The sequence below is a fragment of the Phaethon aethereus genome (assembly GCF_964289735.1).
Source record: "Phaethon aethereus genome assembly, chromosome: 9".
NCBI classification, from domain to species: Eukaryota; Metazoa; Chordata; class Aves; order Phaethontiformes; family Phaethontidae; genus Phaethon; species Phaethon aethereus.
In genome coordinates this window covers 18489788-18514499 of record NC_138585.1, presented here as the reverse complement: position 1 = coordinate 18514499, position 24712 = coordinate 18489788, and the positions used below count along the sequence as shown (strand labels likewise).

General features: G+C 46.3%; 1 protein-coding gene across 1 annotated transcript; it reads right to left on the bottom strand.

Annotated features, from left to right (window-relative positions):
- Positions 1–1207: 1207 nt before the first annotated feature.
- Positions 1208–18606, bottom strand: AP2M1 (adaptor related protein complex 2 subunit mu 1). Its single transcript, XM_082003627.1, has 10 exons — positions 18254–18606; positions 12635–12900; positions 11157–11239; positions 6275–6410; positions 6037–6178; positions 3617–3736; positions 2965–3100; positions 2115–2212; positions 1857–1968; positions 1208–1509 (listed from the first exon to the last, which is right to left on the bottom strand). The coding sequence occupies exons 1-10, from the start codon at positions 18325–18327 to the stop codon at positions 1375–1377; spliced, it is 1302 nt and encodes a 433-aa protein (XP_081859753.1). The 5' UTR covers positions 18328–18606; the 3' UTR covers positions 1208–1374.
- Between the last annotated feature and the right edge of the window lie 6106 nt (positions 18607–24712).

Here is a 24712-nt window from a genome sequence, read left to right as displayed (position 1 = left end):
CCAAGTGAAAATTATTTTTAATTATGATTTATTTCCCCCCCAGCTGCTCACAAGGAAAAGCCACCACAGTTCACTTAGGCCAGGCTTGGGTAGAGAAAAGCCAGGCCTGCAGGGGGCTGGCCACACCTTACCAGGAGGGCAGCAAGGGTGAGGGCAGCAAGGGTCAGGGCAGCCCACCTGCAGGGTTCAGTGAAGCCCAGAGCACCCTCCTGGCCCCACAGAGCTGCAGCAGTGGCAGCACTGGAACTGAGCAAAAGCACCACTTGTGCTCTTCACCCACTAACCCCCAGTCAACCCAGGGCTGGGGAAGCAAGAAAAGCAAGCCCCGAGACACTCTGGCACAAGCCCAGACTCTTGCACCACAAGTCCCAAACAGCAGCACAGGTAGCCTTCTCCATTCTACATACTTTATTAGATTCAGAGCTGGACAAATCACAAAGTGTACAAAATGGAGACCACACTACCAGAAGCAGGATTGTGGGTAGCAGCAGCATTCCTATGGCCCAGAAGCGTTTGGTAGAAGTGTGGAGAGGGCAGGCTGGGGCAGGGGGCTCTTACTGCCAACTGCGTTTTAGATTCCCAAGGACAGACCCTGTTCACATCCTGACAGAGCTCAGCTGACCCGCACTCTCTGGGACTGAGGGCCACATTTCCAATTTGTTTGGAAAGGACAGACTGGCTCAAGCGAGCAGTGCGTGGGGGTAAGTGCTCTATGGACCTGAAATGCTGTGCCACCCACACACACACACCAGCAAGAGTCTAAACCCTCATCCTTTTTGGTCACAAACCTTCCAACAGCAGAACTCTATACTGATGACTTTGCAAGAAATAAGGTGGTGGTGAGATGCAGTGAGCCCACCATCTCCTCTGGTGGAGGCCAACTCACTCACCACCCCAGGCATCTCAGACTGGCCAGCAACATCTACCACAACAGCAATAGCTAGTACAGAAGCCAGGGCAACTTCAATTCAGATTTGTCCAGCCTATGTTTAGGTCTATTCTACGAGTACATATGCACAAGAACTTCAGAAATACTAGGATATGATGCAAGTAGTGAGACACCAACAGAAGAGGAGTTTAATGGTGGACGTTCCCTAGAAAGATCACGAGAGGATGGGAGTTAGACTAGCCCTTCCCCACCCTGGGACAGGGAGCAGGAGGCTGACTGCACCCCTGCACACAACGGGATTCTGAACTTCATCTGCAGCGTGGGTGGTAACTGAGCACAGGCAGGTGAGTCCGCTCCCAAGGTGAGCCACAGGGTCTTTCAATCTGCGTAGAGGGGTCAGGCAGATGTTTTCTCCGAATGTAGTTGAAGACTGAGGAGAGGCAGAGGATGGCTTGGAGAAGAGGGAGCCTGCCAGCCTGCTGGGGCTAGCATCTGGTCTCATAGATCCCGCTCCTGCCGATGTACCTCACCCATTTTATCACATCATGGTCACTGTAGTTCAGCTTTGGCTCAAAGACTTTCAGGTAGCGCACCTTCAGCCCAGAGGGTGCAAATGGGACCTATTGAGAAAGTGAAAGGCAACGGAGAGCATTGGAACAGAGGAGTAAGACGCTCTCCACACACAAAAGCCAGAGGGTCCCTTGGCTACACATCTAGAAATGGACATCAAGAGCCACTGTTCCCTTCCTGACTCCCTGCATGCATGGTGACAGGCTCTAGTGGCTTTAAGGACAATTTTCTTCCATTAGCTTTGCCATCTGGCTGGCCTCATGTGGGGAAGAAGAGTCACATGGCAGTTTGGGACAGGGAACACTCAAACCTGTGCAGTTCCCCGAGGGCAGAAGGGACTGGACTGACAAAGCATCTCCAAGGTTAGCTGCAGCCTGGAAGGCAGACAAGGACTCACCTCAAAGTTCATGGAGATCGGGGGCCGAGCCCACTTCTTCTTGTCATTGGTGGGCAGCAGCTCAATCTCTGCACTGATCTGGGATTCCTTCATTCCAGCCATACGTTTTATCCTATCAGAGAAAGCCCAGAAGTGAGGAGGTGCCCGAGTTTATTCTCCCTTTCACCACATGTGCTCAGGGCAGACAGGAGCACTGAACATACTCTGTCCCCCCAAGCCCTGCCATTGTGGCACCCCAGACCCAACATGCTCACTTACTTCCAGACAATGGCATTCTCACTGGCCTTGTACTTTGCCTTCCCTTTCATACAGATGACTTGCACTCCACTAGTATTGAGGGGTGTTGGGATCCGGACCTGGAAAGCAGAGTCTAGTGAGCAGGGGCAAGGAGACTGCAGCTTGGGCACTCCGTGCAGTCTCAGGGGAAGACTACCTCCTCCCAGGAGAGCACAGCTGCTACCCTGGACCCTTTGGCCTTCCTTCTCCCATCTCGGGGCCCAGAGAACATCAGTCACCACAAGGCATCCTAGGCTAGCTCTCCAGTTTCTTGAAGGAAAGGTTCAAACACATTTTCAGAATCCACAACAGCCAATCAAGAAACAGAGCAGAGCTCTCCAGTTCAGGGTGCAGGAAACCTGGCTAGTGTTGGGCAGATGACCTCAGGCAGGATGCCAGGCTGGCCAGGGAGGGTCTGGTGGCACCAGGCTCTGGACAGCCTAGCTTTGCAGCAGTAAGACTTTCCCAGAAGGGGACTAAGCTGCAAAGCGACCCTTTGTCTTACACAGCTTATAGCCTGCTGTCTGACATACCATCAGATCATGCAGACAGAAGAACATGAACCTTTCACAGTGGCCAAGACATTACGTGAACAGTTGCTGCCGGAAGTGAAGCCTCTGCCAAGGTGGCTGTGCAGCTGAAAACAACTTCCACCTCCCTACTCTACAGCAGTTCCCTTCCACAGCACAGCAGCACCACGCATCCGTGGGGCATTCAGTGCACTTTTAGTCCTGTACAAGCTTGAAAACTCATCTGTGAGGACTCCATAGCAGGGGACAAAATAGAGGCATAACTGCCAGGCACAAGAGGCCATAGCTTTTTATTCTCTTACCTCTATCTTCTGGGCCAGCAAGGAAGGTTTGAAATTGGATTTGATCACCACCTTCACCTCCAGCTTGGTCCGACCCACCTCCCGCACCAGTGGGATCACACGGAAGGGAAGGATAATGTCCTTAGTGGTTCGGTATCTGCAGGGGTGGAAGCAACAGTGAACTCTGAGGAGTTAACTCCCTTATGGTCTCCAATTGTATCGCCTTCCTAAAGAGATAGCCTCTGCATACAGGGGACAGCTTTGAAACATCAGCCAGAAAGGGAGCCATCAAGAAGAAAGCAGTGGTAAGATCTGTGCTACCCTAGGGCAGCAATGGTTTCTTGAGTCCCAAGTTTTATATCTTGTTCCTGCTAATGGCCCTGTTCAAGGACACCAGTTTTAAGCACAAAAAAAACCCCAAATACAGCAAGCTAAAGGGTAAGGATACCCACATCCAACAGTATAGTTGTGGCAAAGAAAACCATGCAGTTGAGCTTCTACCATGTGTAAGAGAAGGATTTGTAGGATACCCTACAGATTCCACTCTGAAAAGAAAGAAGGCAAGTGCATATTTGTTAGATACTCAAGGGCTGCAAGTCTGCCTGAGAGCAGCAACACTACCGTAGCAGCAAGCAGATGCCAACATCAGCCTGTTCATCTCCCACCACCATACCTCATGAGCTCAAATTCTCCATCTGGCGGAATGAAGCTGATGCTCCTCTCAGAATCAAACTTGCTGAGCCTCACACACTGGTGGAAAGTACAGTCGTCGATGGCAATTGACTGTTTGCCGCTAAGAAAACAAGACAGTTAAACAAGTGCGTGCTGCAGCCCTGGTATCTTCGTGCAGTCATAGTCCGCCCAGGCAGAAACTACTCTACAGAGCGTTTTGCCATCACAGGTATCCAGGAAATGGGGAGGTAGGGGGAGATTTAGGGAACAGCAGTCTCTTGGCTCAGACTTTCCTTGTTTCACTACCACAAAGATCATACTTCAGGAAGCTTGTTTGAAAGAATTCTCTCCCTCCTCTCCCCAAAGAGAGGAGAGAGATTAGAGTAGCACCCTTCTGTCACAGTCAGCAACACAATGCTCAGGTCTGCCAGCCAGCAGCACCTCAGCACTGTAAGGGCAACTCTGCTAGCCCAAGTCTCCTTGCAGCACAGTTCAAAGGAGAGAAAACACTTTCCTGTCCACAAAGCTATCCCACTGCCACACAGCCAGGAGATGCCAGGTTCAGGGTCTTCCTGTTCAGAAATCTTTTCACAGCTGTTCATTTCCACACTGCTAGCAGGTGGTTTGATTCTGAATCAACTTGCCAAAGACCACAATATTATGCCATAAAAGTTTTTCTCTCACTTCTAAAAATCCACACAGCTACCATCTGTCCATCTAGGTGTACTGCCAGCACTCAGCTTGTGCTGGATTCTAATTTCCTAGAATACCTTTCTGGCTACAGGTCCCAAAGTCAGCCAAGAACTCTTCTCAGCTACTGAGGAGGACTAGAAAATGAGAAGGCAGTAGCAACAGAAGAGGCAGCAGCATAGAGAAGGTACAGCAATAGAGCATTGTGATATCTAGGCTGCCTCAACTGCTAGGAGCAAAAGGACAACTATGCAAGCATACTAAGATAGGATAAGCACTACAGGCAGGTTCAGCTGTCCTAGGAACCACCATTACCTGCACAAACAGGAAGCAGACTGACTCCAGGCTGACTGGCTGTTTATTTTGCACAACCCAGTGGTGTAGTTTGTGCTTCGTAAGTGAGAGTTAGTTTCTCCTAATCTGTTGGTTTCTTTGGAACACTGCTGGGAAAGCCCTGCTGCCTAGCAGTGGTCCAGGTCTCAGGCAGCATTACTCAGGGTTTAGTGTTGCCACATGCTAGATGCCAAAAAGCAACTGGCAACAGCTGTCCCTTCTGGTCACCTCATAACTAAATGCTTCTGGAGAGTGACATCTCCAAGCTCTTGCCCACCAGAGAACCACAGCTAGGGAGAACTACCCAGCACAAGTCCCTGTCAATCTTGCTTCTGCAACTCAAGAAAATAGCACATTTACAGGCAAAGGTACTAACAACACAGAAGCTTTGGGACAGTGTTACTCACTCTCCACAGACAACATTTTCACTAGTGTAAATCCCCACTTGGCAGCAACCTGAGGCTCATCCATTTTACTAGGTAGATTCAGGTACAGGAAAGATGGCTTAAAGGTGACAGTGAAGTGATAGCTCTTGGCTTGGTTCTGAGAGAAAGGGCAAATAGCAGCTCAGCTCTGTTTACAGGAACCATCATGGAAAGTGTCTGAGATCTGAGTTACATGCACAAGTCACACAAAGCAAGAGACAGGGGAGGAGAGCAGAGTGCACACACAGCTGAAGCATATTATCTACCTTCCCAATTCACTGGGGGTCAGCAAAAAAAACCAAACAATAAACAACCAAGAGAAACAATTGAGTTGCAAATGGTTAGAGAGAGAAAAGTGGCAGTCCCTTTGCTTTTATGTCTTTACCCCAAGCAGGAAGGCTAGAAAAGGCATCAGACCTGTTTTCAGCTCCAACATGGGTACTGACTGAGGTGCAACTGGGAAGGAAGGTAGCTGGGCTCCCAGAATTGATGAGCCTCCAATCCACACGGCCACTGACCACCTGTATGTCAGACTAATACTGGGTAAGCCCCTTCTGCTGACAGCTGTTCTAGTTTGTGAGAACAGTCTAGGTAGAGCAGGCTATGGTCAGAGGGGTTCCTTCACTGTTCCTTGGGAGCACTACTGCTGCATCCTATGAATAAGAGTCTCTGCACTGATTACAACTGCTAGAGACACAAATTCCAGGAAAACTCAGCCTGGGAAAGTCTTTCTAGCTGCAAGAACTCCACACTTAACACTATGTTTGTATCTTAATACTTGAAGTGCTGTAGAGAAGCCCTCTGTATTGAGACCTTCAGGCTGGTAGCTTGCATGACAACTGACCTACCCAGAGAAAAGTCAGCAGTAACATCTGAAGGGAATAAAGATTAGCTTTGTCTGTCAGATCAGAAAAGTGCTACCCTTTCATAAAAGTCCCTGGTGGCAAGTGGCTTTTACACCGATGCCTCTTACCTTTTTCCCGTTTCATCCGCAGTCCCTTTGCCCTGTTTTTCAATTACAATCTTGTCATTCATGCCAAACTTGCACTCTGGCATTCCGCTCAGGTAACTCTTCATCACCACTCTGCCAGAGACATGGGCACTCAAAACCTGACCTGGTGTAGAGAAAAGCACGGTTCAGAACACTTATGCTAGTCCCACTCACAAACCTTGAAGGGGAAAAGGATGCCAGCTCAACACCTCCTACTTACCCTGGGGGGACATCAAGAGGTTCACACTCTCCAGCACATCAAGAAATAGTTCATTGCGACGATATTTGATCCCTTCACGTCTCCATCCAATCTGTCCAGTCACCTGGCTGGTGATCTGGGATTGCTCTTCCTTAGTCTGAAGGGAAGAAATGACATCTTGGACCTCTAGATAAACTCAAAGAGTAAGAAAGCTTGCTCTAAATCTAAGAGCAAGTACTTGCCATTTATTACACATAACTGTTTTTGACACTTAGATATGGGTGCTATCACGCACCCCATGATTTGGTCAAAAAAATAAATCATCACATCAATACAGCAAATCCTATGCCTAACTAGAAACTATAGAATCATTAAGGTTGGAAAAGACCTTTAAGATCAAGTCCAACCGTTAACCCAATGCCACCATGCCCACTAAACCATATCCTGAAGTGCCACGTCTATACGTTTTTTTGAACACTTCCAGTGATGGTGACTCTACCACCTCCCTGGGCAGCCTATTTCAATGCCTAACCACTCCCTCAGTAAAGAAATTTTTCCTAATATCCAGTCTAAACCTCCCCTGGTGCAACTTGAGGCCATTTCCTCTCATCCCATCGCTAGTTACTTGGGAGAGGAGACCAACACCCACCTCACCACAAGCCCCTTCCAGGTAGTTGTAGAGAGCAATGAGGTCTCCCTTCAGCCTCCTCTCCTCCAGACTGAACAACCGCCATTCCCTCAGCCGCTCCTCATAAGACTTGTTCTCCAGACCCCTCACCAGCTTCGTTGCCCTTCTCTGGGCACACTCCAGCACCTCAACGTCCTTCTTGTACTGAGGGGCCCAAAACTGAACACAGGATTCGAGGTACGCCCTCACCAGTGCTGAGTACATATTGGTCATAATGACAGCAGGAAAGGTTCTTCCATTTCATTAGCTAGTCCAATAAGGCTACATCTAGTTGCAGGGATGCATGGGGTCCACCAATGACATTCAAATCATGTCTGAGACCGTCACATTAATCCATATGTTAAGCAGAGAAGCAACAGACTGACCAGTTCACGCCCTTATCCAACATGAAACCCTAGGGCCAGAGACAGTTCATCCCCAAAGACTGCTTCTTAATGACCGCAGTCATTAGAGTTATATACCAACGCTAACTTAACATGCATCTAAATGTCCAGGCTCTAAGCCTCCAAAGAGCACTATGGATTGTGTCAAGAGGCACAGGGAGGTTTCCTACCTGATGCTACAGGTGGGGTCCAGTCACACGCAGAAAGTCAAGTAGTAGATGTATAGCAGCAAGTGTGGTGCACACAGGGTTAGCAGGCAAGCAGGTCAATAGCAAGAAAAGGGAGTAAGGGATAAAGAGGCAGGTTAGATTTAAGGCTACCTCAGGACAGGAACAAAGCAGGCTAGCTCATCATTAACTAGGTAGCTAATTAGCACAAACAATATGAGGGGCTTTGACACTTAGCTCCCCTCAGGAAACCCAGCACTCCTGGCAGTGAAATGGCTTTTCAGACTTGGCCCATTATGCACCACCCAAATATAAGGTAGAGCAGAGGGAGTGACAGACAGGCCAAATACCACTCCCAATAATGCTCCTACACAGAGTAGACTCCTCCTGTTGCCATTCCTAAAGCAAGCCCTGCATGTTTACCATGGCACAGATGCCCAGTCTACGAGAAGTACCAGGCACCCGGGACTGCAGGCATCTTAACTCTGGGTCCTGTATAAAGTTATATCCATCTTAATTCTGCCTCTTCCACCAGCATGACTGCAGAATGCAGAAGTGGGTCCTGCCCCAGCAGCCTTGCATTGGGCCCACAGGGTGGCAGTACATGATCTCAGCTTTAAACCAGCAGTGGCTTGGTTTCACACATGCTCTTGCCACAGACATTGTCACTCCTTGAGCAAGCAAAGCCATTACTGTAACATCTAAGAGGTATAGCGTTTTATACTCCACTGGGAACTGCCTAGGTACATGCTCAATGCAGTACAAAGTACCTCCCTTGTCTCTCCCACACACAGAAAAAAAGAGGACTCCTTGTCTGCCTTGTTCAATGCTTTGTTCAGGCTTAAGAGGAACGAGAGACACACAGATATAATACCCAGTTCTCTGGCTTTCAAAGGGACACTGATCATGTGCTGACATTACCATCTCCTGCAACAGCATCAGTGCCATGAACCTCTACTGGTCACTACAGAAAGTGACTGGATGGATCTGGGAGCAGATGCCTGAAGAGTGCTGAAGCTGAGAACACCCAGCAGCACGGAGTGTTCCCTAAGGGAGGGACTGAAGGTACCTGGTTCTGAAATTTCTCAGGACTGGGAGCTTCCCTGAGCTGGATGAAAAAGTCAGCTGAAATGGGACAAGAATATCCAACTTGTACTCAGTTGCCAGCATGCTGACTAGAATAAAGGCAGACAGCTACCAGCAGGTTTCCTGGGCTCTGGCAGCCTGGTGGCAGCCCTCTCCTCACTTTCAAAAAGTTATACTAGCATTTTAGCACTAAAGTATGTCTAAGGTTTGGGTGAAGACTGTAACTAAGAGCTGACCAACTCATACTCCCAGAAAGCACTTGGAGGGGAAGAAAATGACAGCACTCAGCTAGTTAATGAAGTCTGGACAGATACAGACAGGACCTGAAGGGTGAGAACTGAGTACATGGAGCACAGCTCCACCTCGAGGTGTAGGAGCAGGTTTAGCCTCTGCTGGAGGAAGTTATATGAGCCAATGCCTGCATCAGTTCTGATACCAGACATCAGCTCAGCCTGCAGTCTTGCTATTAGTGGGCTACTTCATGGGTAGGGACTAGAAATGAAAACATGCTGCACACCAGCACCTTTTAAAACCTGTGTGCCACACCACCCCATTCCCAGAGTACAGGGGCACTTCCCTTGGCCAGGAATGCAGCAATATCGGATCCACTTTCAAAAAACATAAAGCAGATCTTGTATTCCAAGATCCCAGCCCTGGAAAGACCACTGTAGCCATACGGGGTGGGCATTCAGAGCGCAGCAGCTCAGTATGCCTTAAATCTTTCATTGAGAAGAAAGTCAAAAAGTTGAGTTTGGGAAGTCTGCCATAACTGTGTCTTTTGCTCTTTAAATTCAGCAGGACACAAGCTTAAGGAAAGCACCATCATGACCTAAGCAGGGATAAGGGAACATGGATGACAGGCCACCCAGTCCCAGATTCTGGCCTAAGGTACCTGCCAGAAGTTGGCAGTAAGTGAAGGAAGAGCTGGAGGCTAGATGTACCAGAGTAATGTTTCAGTTGTTGCCCTTGCCATACTGTGCCTGGAAAGGATTATTTCTGCTTTTTTGAACTGGGCTGTACAAAATTCCAATGCAGAGCAGAGTAACTGCTTACTTAGGGGAAGCTGTAGTCCAGAACTCTTTGTAAGAGAAGGACTAAACCTGCTGTTGAACGCAACAAGATGCTGTGATAGTGGTTTGCACACAAACAGCACGGGAGTTTGTTAAAACAGACAAAAGGAAAAAAGAGCTAGGGAAGGAAGCGAGGGTGGTGGTTAGTTTTCAGTTTTCCTAGGAACAGGAGCTGACTCAGCTATCTTGAGTGCTGACTGCCCAAAATGTCTGCAAAAGGCCAGAGTGATTTACACTTTGGCTTGCGATGGGGGATTGAGACCGGATGCACTCACATCTGGCCACTGATATATGCACACTCCCTTGCAAAACACTGTTTGCTGTTCTAGCACAAAATACACTGCTCAGGGGCAGCTTCTCTCTCACTTCCTTCTTGAAAGATGCAGCTAGTCTTGCTACTAGTACATTAGAAGTTTAAAAGTGAGTTCTTATGAAGTCAGTGCTGATGAACGGACTTGAAACAGAGCCTCCATAGACGTTTGCCTTTGCTTATCCTTAATAAGAACAGTCGCCAGGCAGGCCCTTGTTCAGCACTTCGGGGCTGAAGTTTCACCCAGCTCTCTGCTGCAGGCAGCTTCAGTACAAACTGACCCCCAGCTTTTCTCCTGACTCACCTGCTACACAGGTGAGAGGCCTGAGTTTTAGGCTAAGTCCTCATTATGAGTTGCACAGCTGTCTTAAATGGACAAGGTGAGCAATATCCCTTGGGGACACAAGAAACAGTGACTGTAACAGTCCTTTGGTTTCAGAGGTTGAATATGAGCTGTCCAAGATGGGAAGTACAGTTTTGAGGACCATAGCCTGGAGTAGGATTAGAGCTAGTTTAAAAAACACATTCCCAAGAACAGTCCAACTTAAGTGTCTTTTTCCCCAGGTGCCCTTTATCTTCTACCTCCACATAAACTTTATTGTAAAGGTTAATATTGTGCCAAATGCACAGTAGAGATTCTAATCTCTAACATGAGGAAGCTCGACTGTATGGGTGGTGATCTGCAAAGGTGTTACAGGCAGCAACAGAGTAACATCAGCTTCCTTGCTGACAGCAAGATCCACAAGGCTGAAGAATACTTCATTACAAGGCAGGCATGAAAGTCTGACAGCTCCAAGCACTGAAAGTTGGTGGAAAACAGACCTGTTCAGCGAGATTCACACACAGAAGAGCCATTTCTGGTTCAGCAGGTAGGTTTGTTTATCCTCTGTCAGAAGCTGACACAGAGCAGAACCTGAAGCCAGCAATCATTTACATGCAAGGGACTGTCATTATCCTAGCTCAGGACCCTTCCTCTCACATCTTACCATGCGCCACGGAACACGAGGTCACACAAGCGTAGACACCTAGAACAAGATGCCACTGAGCTACATCCCTGCCAGGGTGTTCTCAATCTACTCAGGCACCTCCACTCAGCACAGGTCAAATGGTTAGTTGGTAATCAAGACCATACTTTCTTGAACAGGATTACAAGAAATTACACAGCACAGCAGTGCTGTACCCCAAATTCCTCCAGTTACCTGACTCTTGATGCCTTGCTGAGTGATGAAGGTCTTCAGAGCCCCTGTTTCAGAGTTCTGAGGATAGCCAAAGTCCAGGATTTCTACAGAAGGGTAAATGAAGATTAGTTCAGAGATGCAAGGTATAAACATGTCAACCATGCTAACCGCTCCTATAAGGAGCGCCAATTAGTGCACAGACACTGCTTACACATTAAATTTCTGGATAAGGTGCTGGAGCATTCCTTACCAAGAGAAAAGAAACAGCCTTGTTAAATTGACTTCCCTGTGCAATATTTTGGAGAGGAGGGGTGATGGAAAGCTGTCCAACTGATGTATTTGCCGTTTTTTAACTACAACTGCACTTTGGGATTAAATATCAACTAGTGTAGCCATGTGCACAGGGCACACTGAGGAGTTTTTCCAAAAACATCCGAGGGACAGTAAAGAGGGTTTATCCAACAGCAGGACAATTTATTTTTGCAGCATTTTCTTTAGGTTTTGATTTTCATATGAAGATGTAACAGTAGTGGCACCGCAGGATGATTAGTGTGGGAGAGAAACAGATGTTAACTGCAGACAGCTAGTTCGCCTAACACCCACTCCCCTCAAAGAGGAAGGGAACAACCCACAAGAGATCTAAGGGGGAGAAAAGACCACTAACATGAATACCGTGTAACACCACACTGGCAGGGTTTGATCTCACTGTGCCTACTAGGAGACAACAGTGACTGACCAAAGCAGAAAAACAGCAGTCTCTTGATCTGCCCAGAGGCAACAGAGAAATTATCAGTCACTGTGACCCTGGGCTAAGAATCCCAGGACACACGTGTGTGGTGCCTTGTCTGGAAAAGAAACTGAAGCATAACTAATACAAAATACTCATGTTATGTGAAACAGAGAGAGCTCAAGGGCAACCTCCACAGGCAGGCTGACATCACAAGCAGCTGAAGGGACACTGTATTATTATTATGAAATTTGGAGCTGTATCACTGGGGGAGGTAAAGCTGGGACATAACAGGTTGAGTTTTATTGATTTCCTTCTGCCTTAGAACTGCCCCCAAAAGGCAACTCAAGAGTGGCAACTAACTGCAGCCTAGGGCAACTGCTACCATACAGTGCTAGAGCCGTCTGGGCACTAGCTGGGATGGCTGGCCTTAGAGGTGCTAGTGATAGCCCTCTTTATGTACTGCAGTATAATGACAGCCCTACACTTACACAGAATCCACTCAGAAGCTGGGGTGCAGTACCAGCTACCTCATTTATACAAGTGCACAGCTCCCAACACTTCAACAAAGTGAGCCACAATCAACAGAAGGCTATGGGCTCGAGATGTTATCTACGCTTAAGAGTACAGGTGGCATTAGAAAGCAGAACAAGTAATTCTGAACCCAGTCACACATGTTAAAAATACTTCAAGGATTATTACCACAAACTAAGCTAAAGGTTTTAGAATGATCAAGTGCAATATCACATAACAAGTAAGGGAAAAATCTCACCATCCAGTAGCTCATAGATGAGCACAAAGTTGTTCTTTATGTTCTCCTCACTAATCTTCCCAAAGTAGGCAGTCATCACGTCACACATCTTGTAAAGAAACTCGAATACCATGGCAGCGTTGACATTCTGCTTGGTGACAGCAGCCAGCCAGATGTTGGAACGCTTGACATGGAAGAAACTTGTGCGGGCGATGTTGGTGACAGGCGAGCGTACCTGCTGCCGTGCGTGGATGACATTGACGCGGAAGGCGTCGACGGCATTCCGCCTATGAGATCACCACCAAAGATAAATTAGCACAGCGTACATGAAAACAAGCTGGCTGCACAGTTCTGCTTATACGGTTACAGTCAGACACTGAACTACATACACCAAGCTCACTTAGGAAGGGTGCCTGGGGATGACTCTAAGAGGGATAAGTGAAGGCTCTGAGCAGAGTTAGACATTAAATTCTGCACAAACTAAAGTAGAGACAGAGCATTACTCATCTCTAAGGAGCTTTGGACTACAGTGCAACTGTAGTCAGAAGCAGCTAACCTCCATCTGGAGTCAGATGGCAAAGGAACCTTCCCTTCAATTAATTTTGCTAGCACTCCCAATTGATTACCATAGCTGGGAACAAACACAGTAGCAGCTTATAGCTCAGAAGAGCCCAGTTTTGACCAAACACCTAATTACTGTCTACTCTGCATGCCCAGGCCTTCATACTCTTGCCCCAAAGCACACTGTAGTCTCAAGATACTTGTCGATGGCAGTTCCTCCCAGACATACCACTGAGGGGAAAAATACCAGCAAAACCTACCTGGGTCACCTGACAGAAGTCAGTGCCCAGGTACACCACGAAAGGGAGCCTTAGTTCTCAGATCCACCTCACCTCATACCCCAGGCACCACAGAGGGCAGGCTCAAAGCAGCAAGCAGGATTAAGAACATTTTTGGCTTTCCAGTTACACATATCTTCTCAAACCTGCTAGGCTTCAGAACAGGTCTCTTGCACATGGACTTAGGGTCCTCACAGTGCAACATGCTAGCAGCACTGCATTACATGCACTGGATGGTCCAGTACCATTTACGGTAGGGAGGTTCTGCACAGTGCTGAAGAGGTGCTGTGTAAGCTTCCCCTAGCTGCTGCCATCTTTAATACAGGGATGTCTGAGTGGCTTTCTGGATGCCAGTTCGTCCACACTAGTTTCCTCATCCCACAGCTGCAAGTCAGGATAAACTCCACAAATTAAGTTAAAGTCCACCAATCCTAAGAACACAGGAAGGAAGCTCAAGTGCTTTAGATGACAAGACTGAGACTTAGAAACATAGTCTACACACCAAGCCAAGACTCATTGTGCTTTATTACTCATACTCTTAGACACTATGTAGAACAGGGGGTCTTCTGACTGCAGGCAGCATCAAGGCCATGGTACTGATCATGCAGAATCATCTTTGAGAGCAGACAATAGTACTATCCTCGCAAGCAAGGATACAGGCATACAAATGCTCGTAAGCATTGCGGGTTGTCAACAATCCAGCAGATAGTTCCAAGTTTGAAAACAAAGGGTATTCAAAGGAACATATGCTACCACAGCAGGTGTTTGCTCCTTGAAGGTCTGGGTACATATGCAGAAGCTTCATCAGTAAACATGCTCCCCCCATAAGCAAAATTCTGGCCTTCAAATACTTCTCAGGTCTTATTGCTCCGAAAGGTTTGCAAGTTTGAGTTAAATTAATACTTCATTTCTACCTTAGTTTTTCCATAAGAAAGCAATTTAATCTACTATAAAATAACAATATCCAAAAGCCCCATTCCTCCCCTTCAGTAAGCCTTGTGAGGAAAGTTCAGCTTGTTCTGGAGTGTTAGTCCTCCCAGCCTCAAGTTCTAACCCACTAGAACTAGTACCAGAACCAGCAAACTGGTACACGCTAGAGGTGAAGCCTCAGGTCGGTAAGCTTTTCTAACACACCAATTGCCCACTCTGCAGTGCCAGTCATGGCCTACCACGCGTCTCTTACCTATTGCTACAGCAGCCAATGAGATGGGATGGACAGAAATGGCGCCAGCGGAGAAAGGAGGAGTGACAGCAACAAGAGAAAGGGTTAGAAACACACACACAAGGCACAATGAATCCAAAGAGATAAGGAGAGACCAAACAGCACCCCCTCCCCCTGCTCCTGGGCACAAAAGGCCAAGGTGGTATTGGATGGACAGTAACAAGCTGTGGCAGCAACGAAGCCCTCACAAGGCACAATGCTGACATGCCATGGTCAGGCTGCCAGCGTGGACAGACTTGTGTTTGGCTGAATTTTAGGGCTAGCTGGGCATTTAGTCCAGATAAGTTGCATCCGTATCACATCAGTGATACCCAGTCTGCTCTGCTAATACATGTAGCAGGCCTTGGAGGAAAAAACCCCAAAAGCCTCAGTCTGAGGCATCGCCTGCGGACTGCAGAGTATCAGGTATCGTCTTCCCAGTCTGCCTCACAACAGGACTGCAAGTCTGAGCGGGCATTTCTATGACAGTACTTCTCATTTGAAGCTGTTTGGGTTGATGCTTTCTGGCTTGGTCCAGCCAACAGGAACTACAGCAAGTGTGATAGAGCTGGAGCACATCTGGAAAGATACAGCACATCCTGCAGATTCAAACACTGCTCTATCCAGCTTGCACTTTTTCCTTAAGGGTCAAGAGCCATAAAGCCAAAGTGATGTATTAGAAGCTCAGAAACCAAATGCCTATTACATTTAAAGTGCATGCAGTTTGTCATGTAAGCTGCTCAGTTCCAAATAGCTTATTAAATAGCTACATTCTTAAATGCAGGTAGGTTCTCCCAACGGCTATGTCACTGAAGAACAAGGCACTTCAATATCACAGTAGAGCCCTCCATGGTATCCTGAATTAAATAATTTTTTTAAAAGAGGCTGCTTAGGCATGCAGCTAGCTGCTGTATGGACAAATGCACTACATGCACTAAAGCCATTCTAAGTTGCAAGCAAAGAAAGTCCAAGTTTTGTGGTACTTCTGTCTTTAACAAAGTCAAGGGAAAGGTTTCTTCATTGACCATCACTTTGCTCATTAACATTTGACCTAGCATGTGCTTATTTAGACCCTTAAACTGTGCAAAGGGAGTGGTTCTCATAACTACAGATAACCTTTAATCTCCCCCAACACATAGGTTGAAGCTTCAGAATGCCAAAGGCAAGTGCCAAGACCAAGGAGTCTTAAGGGTCAATCACACAAAGCCCACATGAAGATAGGCAGCAGCTGTGCTCACTTCCCATTCAACCTACCTCCCAACAAGCTGGATGGGGTCACCCCTCAGCACTTCAATCTATTAAAAAGTGTTTAGTGTTCTAGAAACCTATCACCTGGTTGGTTGGTTAGAGACAGAACTCCTACAAAGTTGAGTACAAGCTACAGTATCATGGCTATTCCTTTCTCTACCTCCCTCTAAGGTTAGGATACTAAAAGCTTTTAAGTAGACCTGGTACTCATGCTAGTGGTCAGAACAGGAAATGGCAGATATACAACTCCACTTGCTTGCTATAGAGCTGAAGATTCTCAGTTACTTGATCACACCACAAGATGAGATGGCCCTTTTAAGACAATCTGTTTTATAAGGTTACCCATCTAAAAAATTCTGAACAGGTTTGAAGGCCTGTTTCAGCAGGAATACAACACCCTGGGGAGCAAGCTTGGTTAATAGTCAGCATCAGCTCCACCTGTCACAAGACCGACACTTTCACAGGAACTGAATGGAGGATTTCACTCACAGAAGCACTGACTCCTGAAGTCCTAGGGAACACACTTGAATCTTTTTGGAACCTTTTTCCAAATGCAAAAGTTAAGATAGGATCAGGCAGGAAATCCCATTTTCTAGTTTTGCCTGGCCAGCCGGCAGGAAGTACTTTATCATGCACTGAACACAAGGCACTCGCTTTATAAAAGGAATGAGCCAAGATAAAAAGCTATAGAAGATCACTACATTAAGAATAACCATTTCACTCCCCAGCTTACATCTCCACAGCCAGAATGCCCTTTAAATTAAAACACCTTCTTGAATAAAATAGGTTTGTGCTCAAACTGATGTTAAGTGCTTTAAGATTGCAATCCACAAAAAAAACCCAAACAAACAACTTCTTCCAGAAACTGCAGTAACAGTGTCCCTAGCCCCCCTCACCCCTCCCAACATATTCTCAGAATTTATCTATATAATACAGACTGGCTTGCCTCAATCACTGTGATACCTGTTCATCAGGGGTACTTTACAAGAGTCAGATCTGGCATATGAATTGCTCTGAAGAGCTTCAGCTAACAAGTATTTAAGAGTGAAATGAGTTAGTACAGCAGAAGAGAGGTAAAACTTTGTAGCCACCCGTTCTCTGCTTCAGAAATACAACACTTCATTGGCTCTACTCTGTGCAGAAGTCCTCAAATAACTTAGTCTTGGAACAGCTACTTTACTCTGCCTTACTTGACTTAGAACAAGCCAAGAGATTTAAAGCTCATTAGGTAAAGTCTTATTACAGACACTGTGTTGACTGCTACTCCATCAATGACTCAGTGCCAGTTTTGACTAGCTACTAGTTCCACCTCAACTTTTAACCTCCTCTAGACAATCCATACCCAGAAGGGACACGCTCTTTAGACTAGAGCAGTCTGAAGGCAGACTGGCTTGACAGTTTTTTTGTAATTCTCTCATTGGACTTCGAATTAACACCTAGCACAGCCCTGCATTAGCTATGTTTTAAACTTGTTAATTTCAATTACTAACTTCCACCTAATGCCTAACACTAATGAAAACCCACAAGGAAGAGCAGTGTTGTACAAGAAAGCCACTTAAGGTTTTCAGTCCCAGAACCCAATATCAAGTGATGATGCTGCCTTATAGCACTATCCACTGCCTGTAAGACACCAAATTTTTAGTAAGGTCCCTTCTGGGAACTAGCAGCCTAAGGATTGTACAGATCCACTCTAAGTGGGCATCATAACACTTGCGTGAAGTGCAACAAGACACCTACAACCTACTGAAGGCTTTCAGTGCTTCCCACAACTTTAATTACCCAATGAATGTAAGATTTTCGCATACAAGGCTGCTACACAAAGCTGGGGGACAGAATGCCAGCTTTAAGCATACAGCCATGGTTACTACAAGACTGCTTGCAGACACAACCTTCCAAGACCATAGACAGTCTTCTGCATCCTATACTTCATGCTAGGCATCTGTGTTTGAAACTAATTCAGAGCCCTGATTATAGTGCGAACTATAGCCAGTTCCCATGTTATCACTCCCATAAAGTTTTAACAATTCCAGTGAGGCCGGTAGGCACCTGCAGTGGCAGTCCATGTTGCTGAAGCATTTAGAATAACAGATAGATCTCTACCATCAAGAAAAAAAAAAAAAAAAAAAAAGACAGAGACCCCCACATTTGCCTGCAGGCCATCCTCTACTACCATCTGCAGGTGACCAGGGCTTAACAAACTCTTTTTTTTTTCTGAACTAAGCCTAGAGCAGCAAGTTGAGTCAGAGTCTTACATGCATGCACAGCTAATGCAGAAAAAAGCAGCTCTGGGTTGCTGTCCACACAAAAATGAGCCAGAAATGCAAACACCAGGGATGCAACAGAAGCACTTACCCAATGTCATCCCGGTAGACTCGAGAGATTAAAACCTCTCCTTTGTGATTATAGATGAATAAGCCTCCGATCATGATGGAACTTCAGTCTTCTCTTCCCATGTTGCTTAAGACCTGAAGCAAGAAAGGGCATACATCAGTAGGCTGCATGGCAAGAAGCAGTAGAGCAAGCACAGACTTTGTGACACCTGCTGGCTACTAGCCAGGGCACCTTTTGTCACACACATCCTCACCCAGAAGACAATTCACAGAATCACTAAGGTTGGAAAGGACCTTCAAGATCATCAAGTCCAACCATCAATCCAGCGCCACCATGTTCCCTAAACCATGTCTTGAAGTGCCACATCCACACGTTTTTTGAACACTTCCAGAGATGGCAACTCCACCACCTCCCTGGGCAGCCTGTTCCAATGCCTGACCACCCTCTCCGTGAAGAAATTTTTCCTAATATCCAATCTAAACCTCCCCTGGCACAACTTGAGGCCATTTCCTCTCATCCCATCGCTAGTTACTTGGGAGAAGAGGCCAGTGCCCTCGTTGCCACAACCCCCTTTCAGGTAGTTGTAGAGAGCGATGAGGTCTCCCTTCAGCCTCCTCTTTCTCCAGACTGAACAACCCCAGTTCCCTCAGCCGCTCCTCATAAGACTTGTGCTCCAGACCCCTCACCAGCTTTGTTGCCCTTCTCTGGACACGCTCCAGCACCTCAACGTCCTTCTTGTACTGAGGGGCCCAAAACTGAACACAGGATTCGAGGTGTGGCCTCACCAGTGCCAAGTACAGGGGCACGACCACTTCCCTACTCCTGCTGGCCACACTGTTCCTGATACAGGCCAGGACGCTGTTGGCCTTCTTGGCCACCTGGGCACACTGCCGGCTCATATTCAGCTGGCTGTCAAACAGCACCCCCAGGTCCCTTTCCGCCGGGCAGCTCTCCAGCCACTTCTCCCCAAGCCTGCAGTGTTGCATGGGGTTGTTGTGGCCAAAGTGCATGACCCGGCACTTGGCCTTATTAAACCTCATACAGTTGATCCCAGCCCATCGATCCAGCCTGTCCAGATCCCTCTGCAGAGCCCTCCTGCCCTCCAGCAGATCAACACTTCCACCCAACTTGGTGTCATCTGCAAACTTACTGAGGGAGCACTCGACTCCCTCATCCAGATCATCTATAAAGATATTGAACAAGACCGGCCCCAGAACCGAGCCCTGGGGAACACCGCTTGTGACCGGCCGCCAGCCGGATTTAACGCCATTCACCACAGCTCTCTGGGCTTGGCCATCCAGCCAGTTCCTCACCCAGTGAAGAGTAAACACTTCCAAGCCACGAGCCACCAGTTTCTCCAGGAGAATGCTGTGGGAGACGCTGTCAAAGGCTTTATTAAAGTCCAGGTAGACAACATCCACAGCCTTCCCCTCATCCACTAGGCGGGTCACCTGGTCATAGAAGGAGATCAGGCTGTTCAAGCAAGACCTGCCTTTCATGAACCCATGCTGGCTGGGCCTGATCTCTCGGTTGTCCTGCAGATGCCCTGTGAGCACTCTCAAGATGAACTGCTCCGTGATCTTCCCTGGTACAGAGGTCACTCTATGATCTTCCCCGGTACCTGTGGTAGTGAGGACCTGACAGCACATATCTTGATGCCACAGGAGTAATGAACTCCAGCAGATTGCAGGGAGAGACAAGTGGAGGGCATCCTCAGAGATATTCCTGGAAGTCTAATGGTATGGGCTACTTCATCTCATCTTGTTACATCTGGGCAGATTAGCACACGGCTGAGGCCCAGTAGGACAGCTAGCGGCTCGGATGCTGGAAGTGACTGCCTGCCTCATGCTTACATCTTAGAGATGAGAGTACAGACCTCCTTACTTATAAAGGACTATTAGAAAGAGTGTTTTACTCTGGCAAAGAGGGAAGCAGCCTTATTGCTGCAGTTACAGATTATACTTTTCAAGCTGCTGGGATTTTATATGGAAAGTATGTTCCCAATGCACAGCACAGACTGTACATACCATGACAGACCTACACCCCTAACTATATGCCAGTCTTTCCAGATCAGTGCTCCCTCACGCTTGCTACAGAACTGCGTCTCTGGGGCACACCATAACAAGGACTCAACGAGGAACCCCACCGGGAAACAACTGCCTTGTTCCAGACCTAAGGAATCACCACAGGAATCCTGACAGAGGTCCAGCTGAGTGATTTCCTGAGCTTGTCTGAAGCAACTCAAGAGCTTAGGTTTAGGTGAGTATGTACAGCTACCATGCATCCTGTAACATGAGCCACTGAACGTAACTACAATTTGTAGCCAGGACTGATGCTTAAAATTAGTACTGAAATAGATGCAGGCTTACTTTTCATTCCATTCATCAGCATGGAGGGATCAAGGCTCAAGTTTTAGTAGTAGCCTATCCCTTGAATGCGAGAAAACACACAGGCCTGGAGCTACAAGCAAATCAAAGACCCTTTATTTCTCCTATAAGGTTTCTATGTCCCCAACGACAGACATACAAATCTGATGCAACCCATAGTTAGTCTTTTTGCACACAGTACGCACAAGTGTTTGAGATGTCACCAAGCCTATCACTGTAAAGCAGTGGGTTCTTAACAGCAAGTACATCTTGGTTTATTACCACTTTTACATTATTTTTATGTAGCAACACTCCAGCCTTTGCTGATCCCTAGCAGCAGTACCAAGTACTGTGTATGAGCTTTGCTTCAGAGTGCAAACTGAGAGCAGTCTGGCCACAAGGTTTTATTGGAGTGGGACACCTCAACCATGACCCACTTTAATTGTGGGCTAGTGCCTCAGAAGTTACCCTCTTGAACTTCTCATCTTCTTCTTCAAAAGGAAGATTGTTCTGAAGAGAGCTACAAAGCTGTTAGGCATTATTGATGCAGAAGACTTTTTTTAAATGCACAGCTACTTCACCATATCCCATTCCTGTAGTCATATGCACTCTTATTCACTTAGGTTCAATTCATAACACCCACTCTAGCACCCGCTTAGTTGGCTTAGTCCAGAGAAGAACACTACAGATGCAATAGGGCAAGTCTCATGACTAGGTCTTGGTATGATTCCATAGGTATTGCTCAGTTTTGGCACTGCAGAGCATTAGATAACCAACCATCTCCCCTCTGCTGTTAGGGTGGGTTAGCCTACACCCACTTGTCTGGGGTGAGTGGAAAGGATAGGGACAGGCTAGAGACAGATGCTGACAGTGAACAGATATGTGTTTGCTCAGGAACACAGCAAAAATGAAGTTAAAGTGACCTAGCCTCAGATCATCTCAAAGGTCAGGGGGAAAAAAAAAAGCATACAAAAGCAATACACACAGAGGGACTAAGGGACTTCCAGGGTAGAAGCCTGGAGTGTTAAGAGTAACATATCCTCTAGAAGTTATGTTCAAGGAACTAAAGTAGCTGGCCTATTTGAAGGAACTACTGCAGACATGAGTTCTGTGCTAAAACAAGATTTATAGTGCAGCCACTGCTTTTAATTTCAGAAAGACAAAAAAATTTTAAATTTCATAAGCCTTTACACCAACATTTTTAGTTACACCTAATGAGTCCTCAGAGAGTAACATTACACACACTTCTCTGATATGGATCTTCAGCTACCAGATGGCTGCTTCTGCTCATTAAAAGCAAAAAGAAAAAAAGAATCAAAAAGTCATTTGTTAGGTTAAAATAGAGAGAAACAGACAGACGAGCAGCCTTCCCAAAGCTGAATAGCGAGCTTCCTGGCTTTTACTCCCACATTCTGCTGGCTGAGTGTCTCTGGCTATTAACAGGCTGCCTCCTGCCACTTGTCAGTGGCTTCATGTGGCACTGTCGTCAACATTTTTTGATGTCTGAGTCTCCATCTGGCACAGAAAAGGTTTTCAAATATGTTTTTCTTCCATTCCCATTAATGACACTTTATAACTTCAGGATACAAGTATTTAATTTACTTCCAGGGTAAGTCTCCTTAACTAAACCTATTAAGACAGAGGCAGCACACAGTCTGAGATTCTCATGCAGTTAAGAGTGGGAAAAGCCTTCTGTGGCTGCTCACTGCCCCACGTAGAAGGATTATGGCTACACAGTGTAGCTGGCAGCAAGGCCAGCATCCCACACCAGAGACAATCCCATCGGTCAACAGAACAAACCAGGTTCTCAAATTTAAGGAAATGGCTGTACCACACTTGTGACATTTAGACGAAACACAGCCCTAAGAAGGCATGCAGGAGGCCACGAAAAGGTAGCATGCATGGCAGGCCTAGAACCCAAAACATGGAGAACATCTGTTTGAATACAGTTGCCCAACAAGTCTGGCAGATGCTGAAGCTGTAATTCATTTGAAAGGTCACTCACACAGGCCAAATGATAAAAAAACAGAGAACCATTATGACAATGAAAGCAACGTGTTGCCTGCTTTAGGCAATTTTTTCCTAATTAGCATTTTTTCATTCCAGATAAAGAGACAAGGATGTATTTTTCAGACTGCTACACTGTGCTAGCTTGCACATTTGGATATGGACTATTGCTACCAAAGGTGAAGAAGAGTTCCTGCATCCTCTTTAAGACTTACATTGTATAGAACAGTTTCCTGGAAGCTTATGTAACTGGTCAAAGCTGGATCATATGAATCCCACAAACCCTTTCCAGAAGATTCCTAGAAAGCACATCCTCGTTTTAAAAAAAAAAATAATCTCCTTCTTGGGTTTTAATGCTGCTTAAGTTATTTGTTTCACTATTTTTAGCATAAAGGAAACATCTGCTTTGATGAGCAACAGGATCAGACACACAGCATATACAAGATAAAGCATCTTGTTAACATCACAAGCCAATTGCTTTCTGAAAAAGCCTTCATTTGAATGTTTACTACATTACTATAAAACACATAGAAGACTGCTAACAAAGTTTCATGTTGGAAATTAAAAACCTTCTCTTAGGGACATCTACAAACTTTAAATGTTGATTGAGATCATGAGGCTATGCCTTCTCATATGTTAGGTTAGAACATATCCTGTAGGAGCTTCATTTAAATTACAGGCAAAAATATCAGCATTTTAATTGCATCACAGTACTAGGCAGCAGAGTCAACTGCTCACTTATCTCATAGGTTAGTAAAAACATGTTAGAGAGCAGGTATTTACTCTCCATGATTCAAGTATCTACTAGCGTGACTCACATGCTTTTAGTCTTTAAAAAATTCTTTGTTAATGCAAAGAAATGCTAGGCTTCTTCCTTATACAAATATACCAGGAGCTGAGCTCAGGCTTCAAACTTTCCACACACAGTTAGCTCCTAACCTAACTAGCTTCATTTGCGCAGTTAAGAGCCGCACTGGTTCACCCTGCAGATCTGTTAGCCCAGTGTCTTGTCTCTGATGTCGGCAATGAAGGGCCAGTCAGATAACCATAAGGACAGGTCAAGAAAACACTCCCCAGGAGATCTCCCTGCAATGGCTTTTGACCTTTATTTTAGACTTTGGCTTTATTTTAGACCTCTCAATGGATCTCTTTGCAGTATTTCACAGAACCATTAAGGTTGGAAAAGAGCTTTAAGATCAACAAGTCCAACCACCAACCCAACAGCCCTCTCAAATCTCTGCATCAGCAGCATCCCATGGCAAACAAAAGTCTACAGTTTTGTAACCACTGTATAAACATCCTCCTTTTTGTTTTAAGCCTGCTTTTTCTTCCTTTCCCAGCTTTTTTTAATGGCCTCCAGTTCAAGTGCAAGAAGCAGCAATGAAGAACTTAGCCGCCATATTCTATCTGCAGGCCACTCAGGATTTTGCAGATGTTCTCCTCTTTGCCTTCATTCCTCCTTTCCCAGATGAGGTGTTCCCACCTTACTCAGCTGCTCTTCAGAAGGAAACTGCTTTTTGCTTTGGTCATTCTCAGTGCCTCCCTCTAAACATCCTCATTCTTGAAGGAGTGAGCACAAAACTGCACAAGTTACTCAATATCTAAGCAAACTATGATATAGACACCATTTTTTACCTACTTTGCCCTCACTACTCTGAATACTGTCATATCTACACCCCCCGCCCCCCGCCATGACTACTGACTAGGATTGCTCTTATTGCTAATCCTCATTTGCTACGAAATAGGAGCATGCAGGGAGATTTGCCACCAACCAGCACATGCATACTAGCTGTGCTACACTGGTAATGCAACTCGATATTGAACAACTTGCTCAAGGTCAGAAAGGGACTGGCTTTGGGAACCCCTGGTTAACACTTGAGGCAGCAGGTTCACTTACTACAGATTTAGCCACAGAATCAGGATCATTCTGCCAGTTTGTTTGATAATGGCAGCCTACCAGCATAAATATACCAGAGTGATATCCACTAGCGTTATTTCACATGTAATAGCAGCTTGCCTCCATGCCAGTTATGAGTCTCCTCAAGCCTGAAAAAAACCCAATTCCACAGCTCTACAGATTAAACCTGAATTCACAGTTAAGTGCATT

Bases quoted from the DNA above. Each gene is read 5' to 3' on its own strand.
- AP2M1 (XM_082003627.1), bottom strand. From the start codon at position 18,327: ATGATCGGAGGCTTATTCATCTATAATCACAAAGGAGAGGTTTTAATC. The intron at 11,240-12,634 runs GTGAGATTTTTC...ACCCTTCTGTAG, and splicing joins CATCTATGAGCTACTGGATG to AAATCCTGGACTTTGGCTAT. The intron at 1,969-2,114 runs GTAAGTGAGCAT...TTTCTCTGATAG, and splicing joins GAGAATGCCATTGTCTGGAA to GATAAAACGTATGGCTGGAA.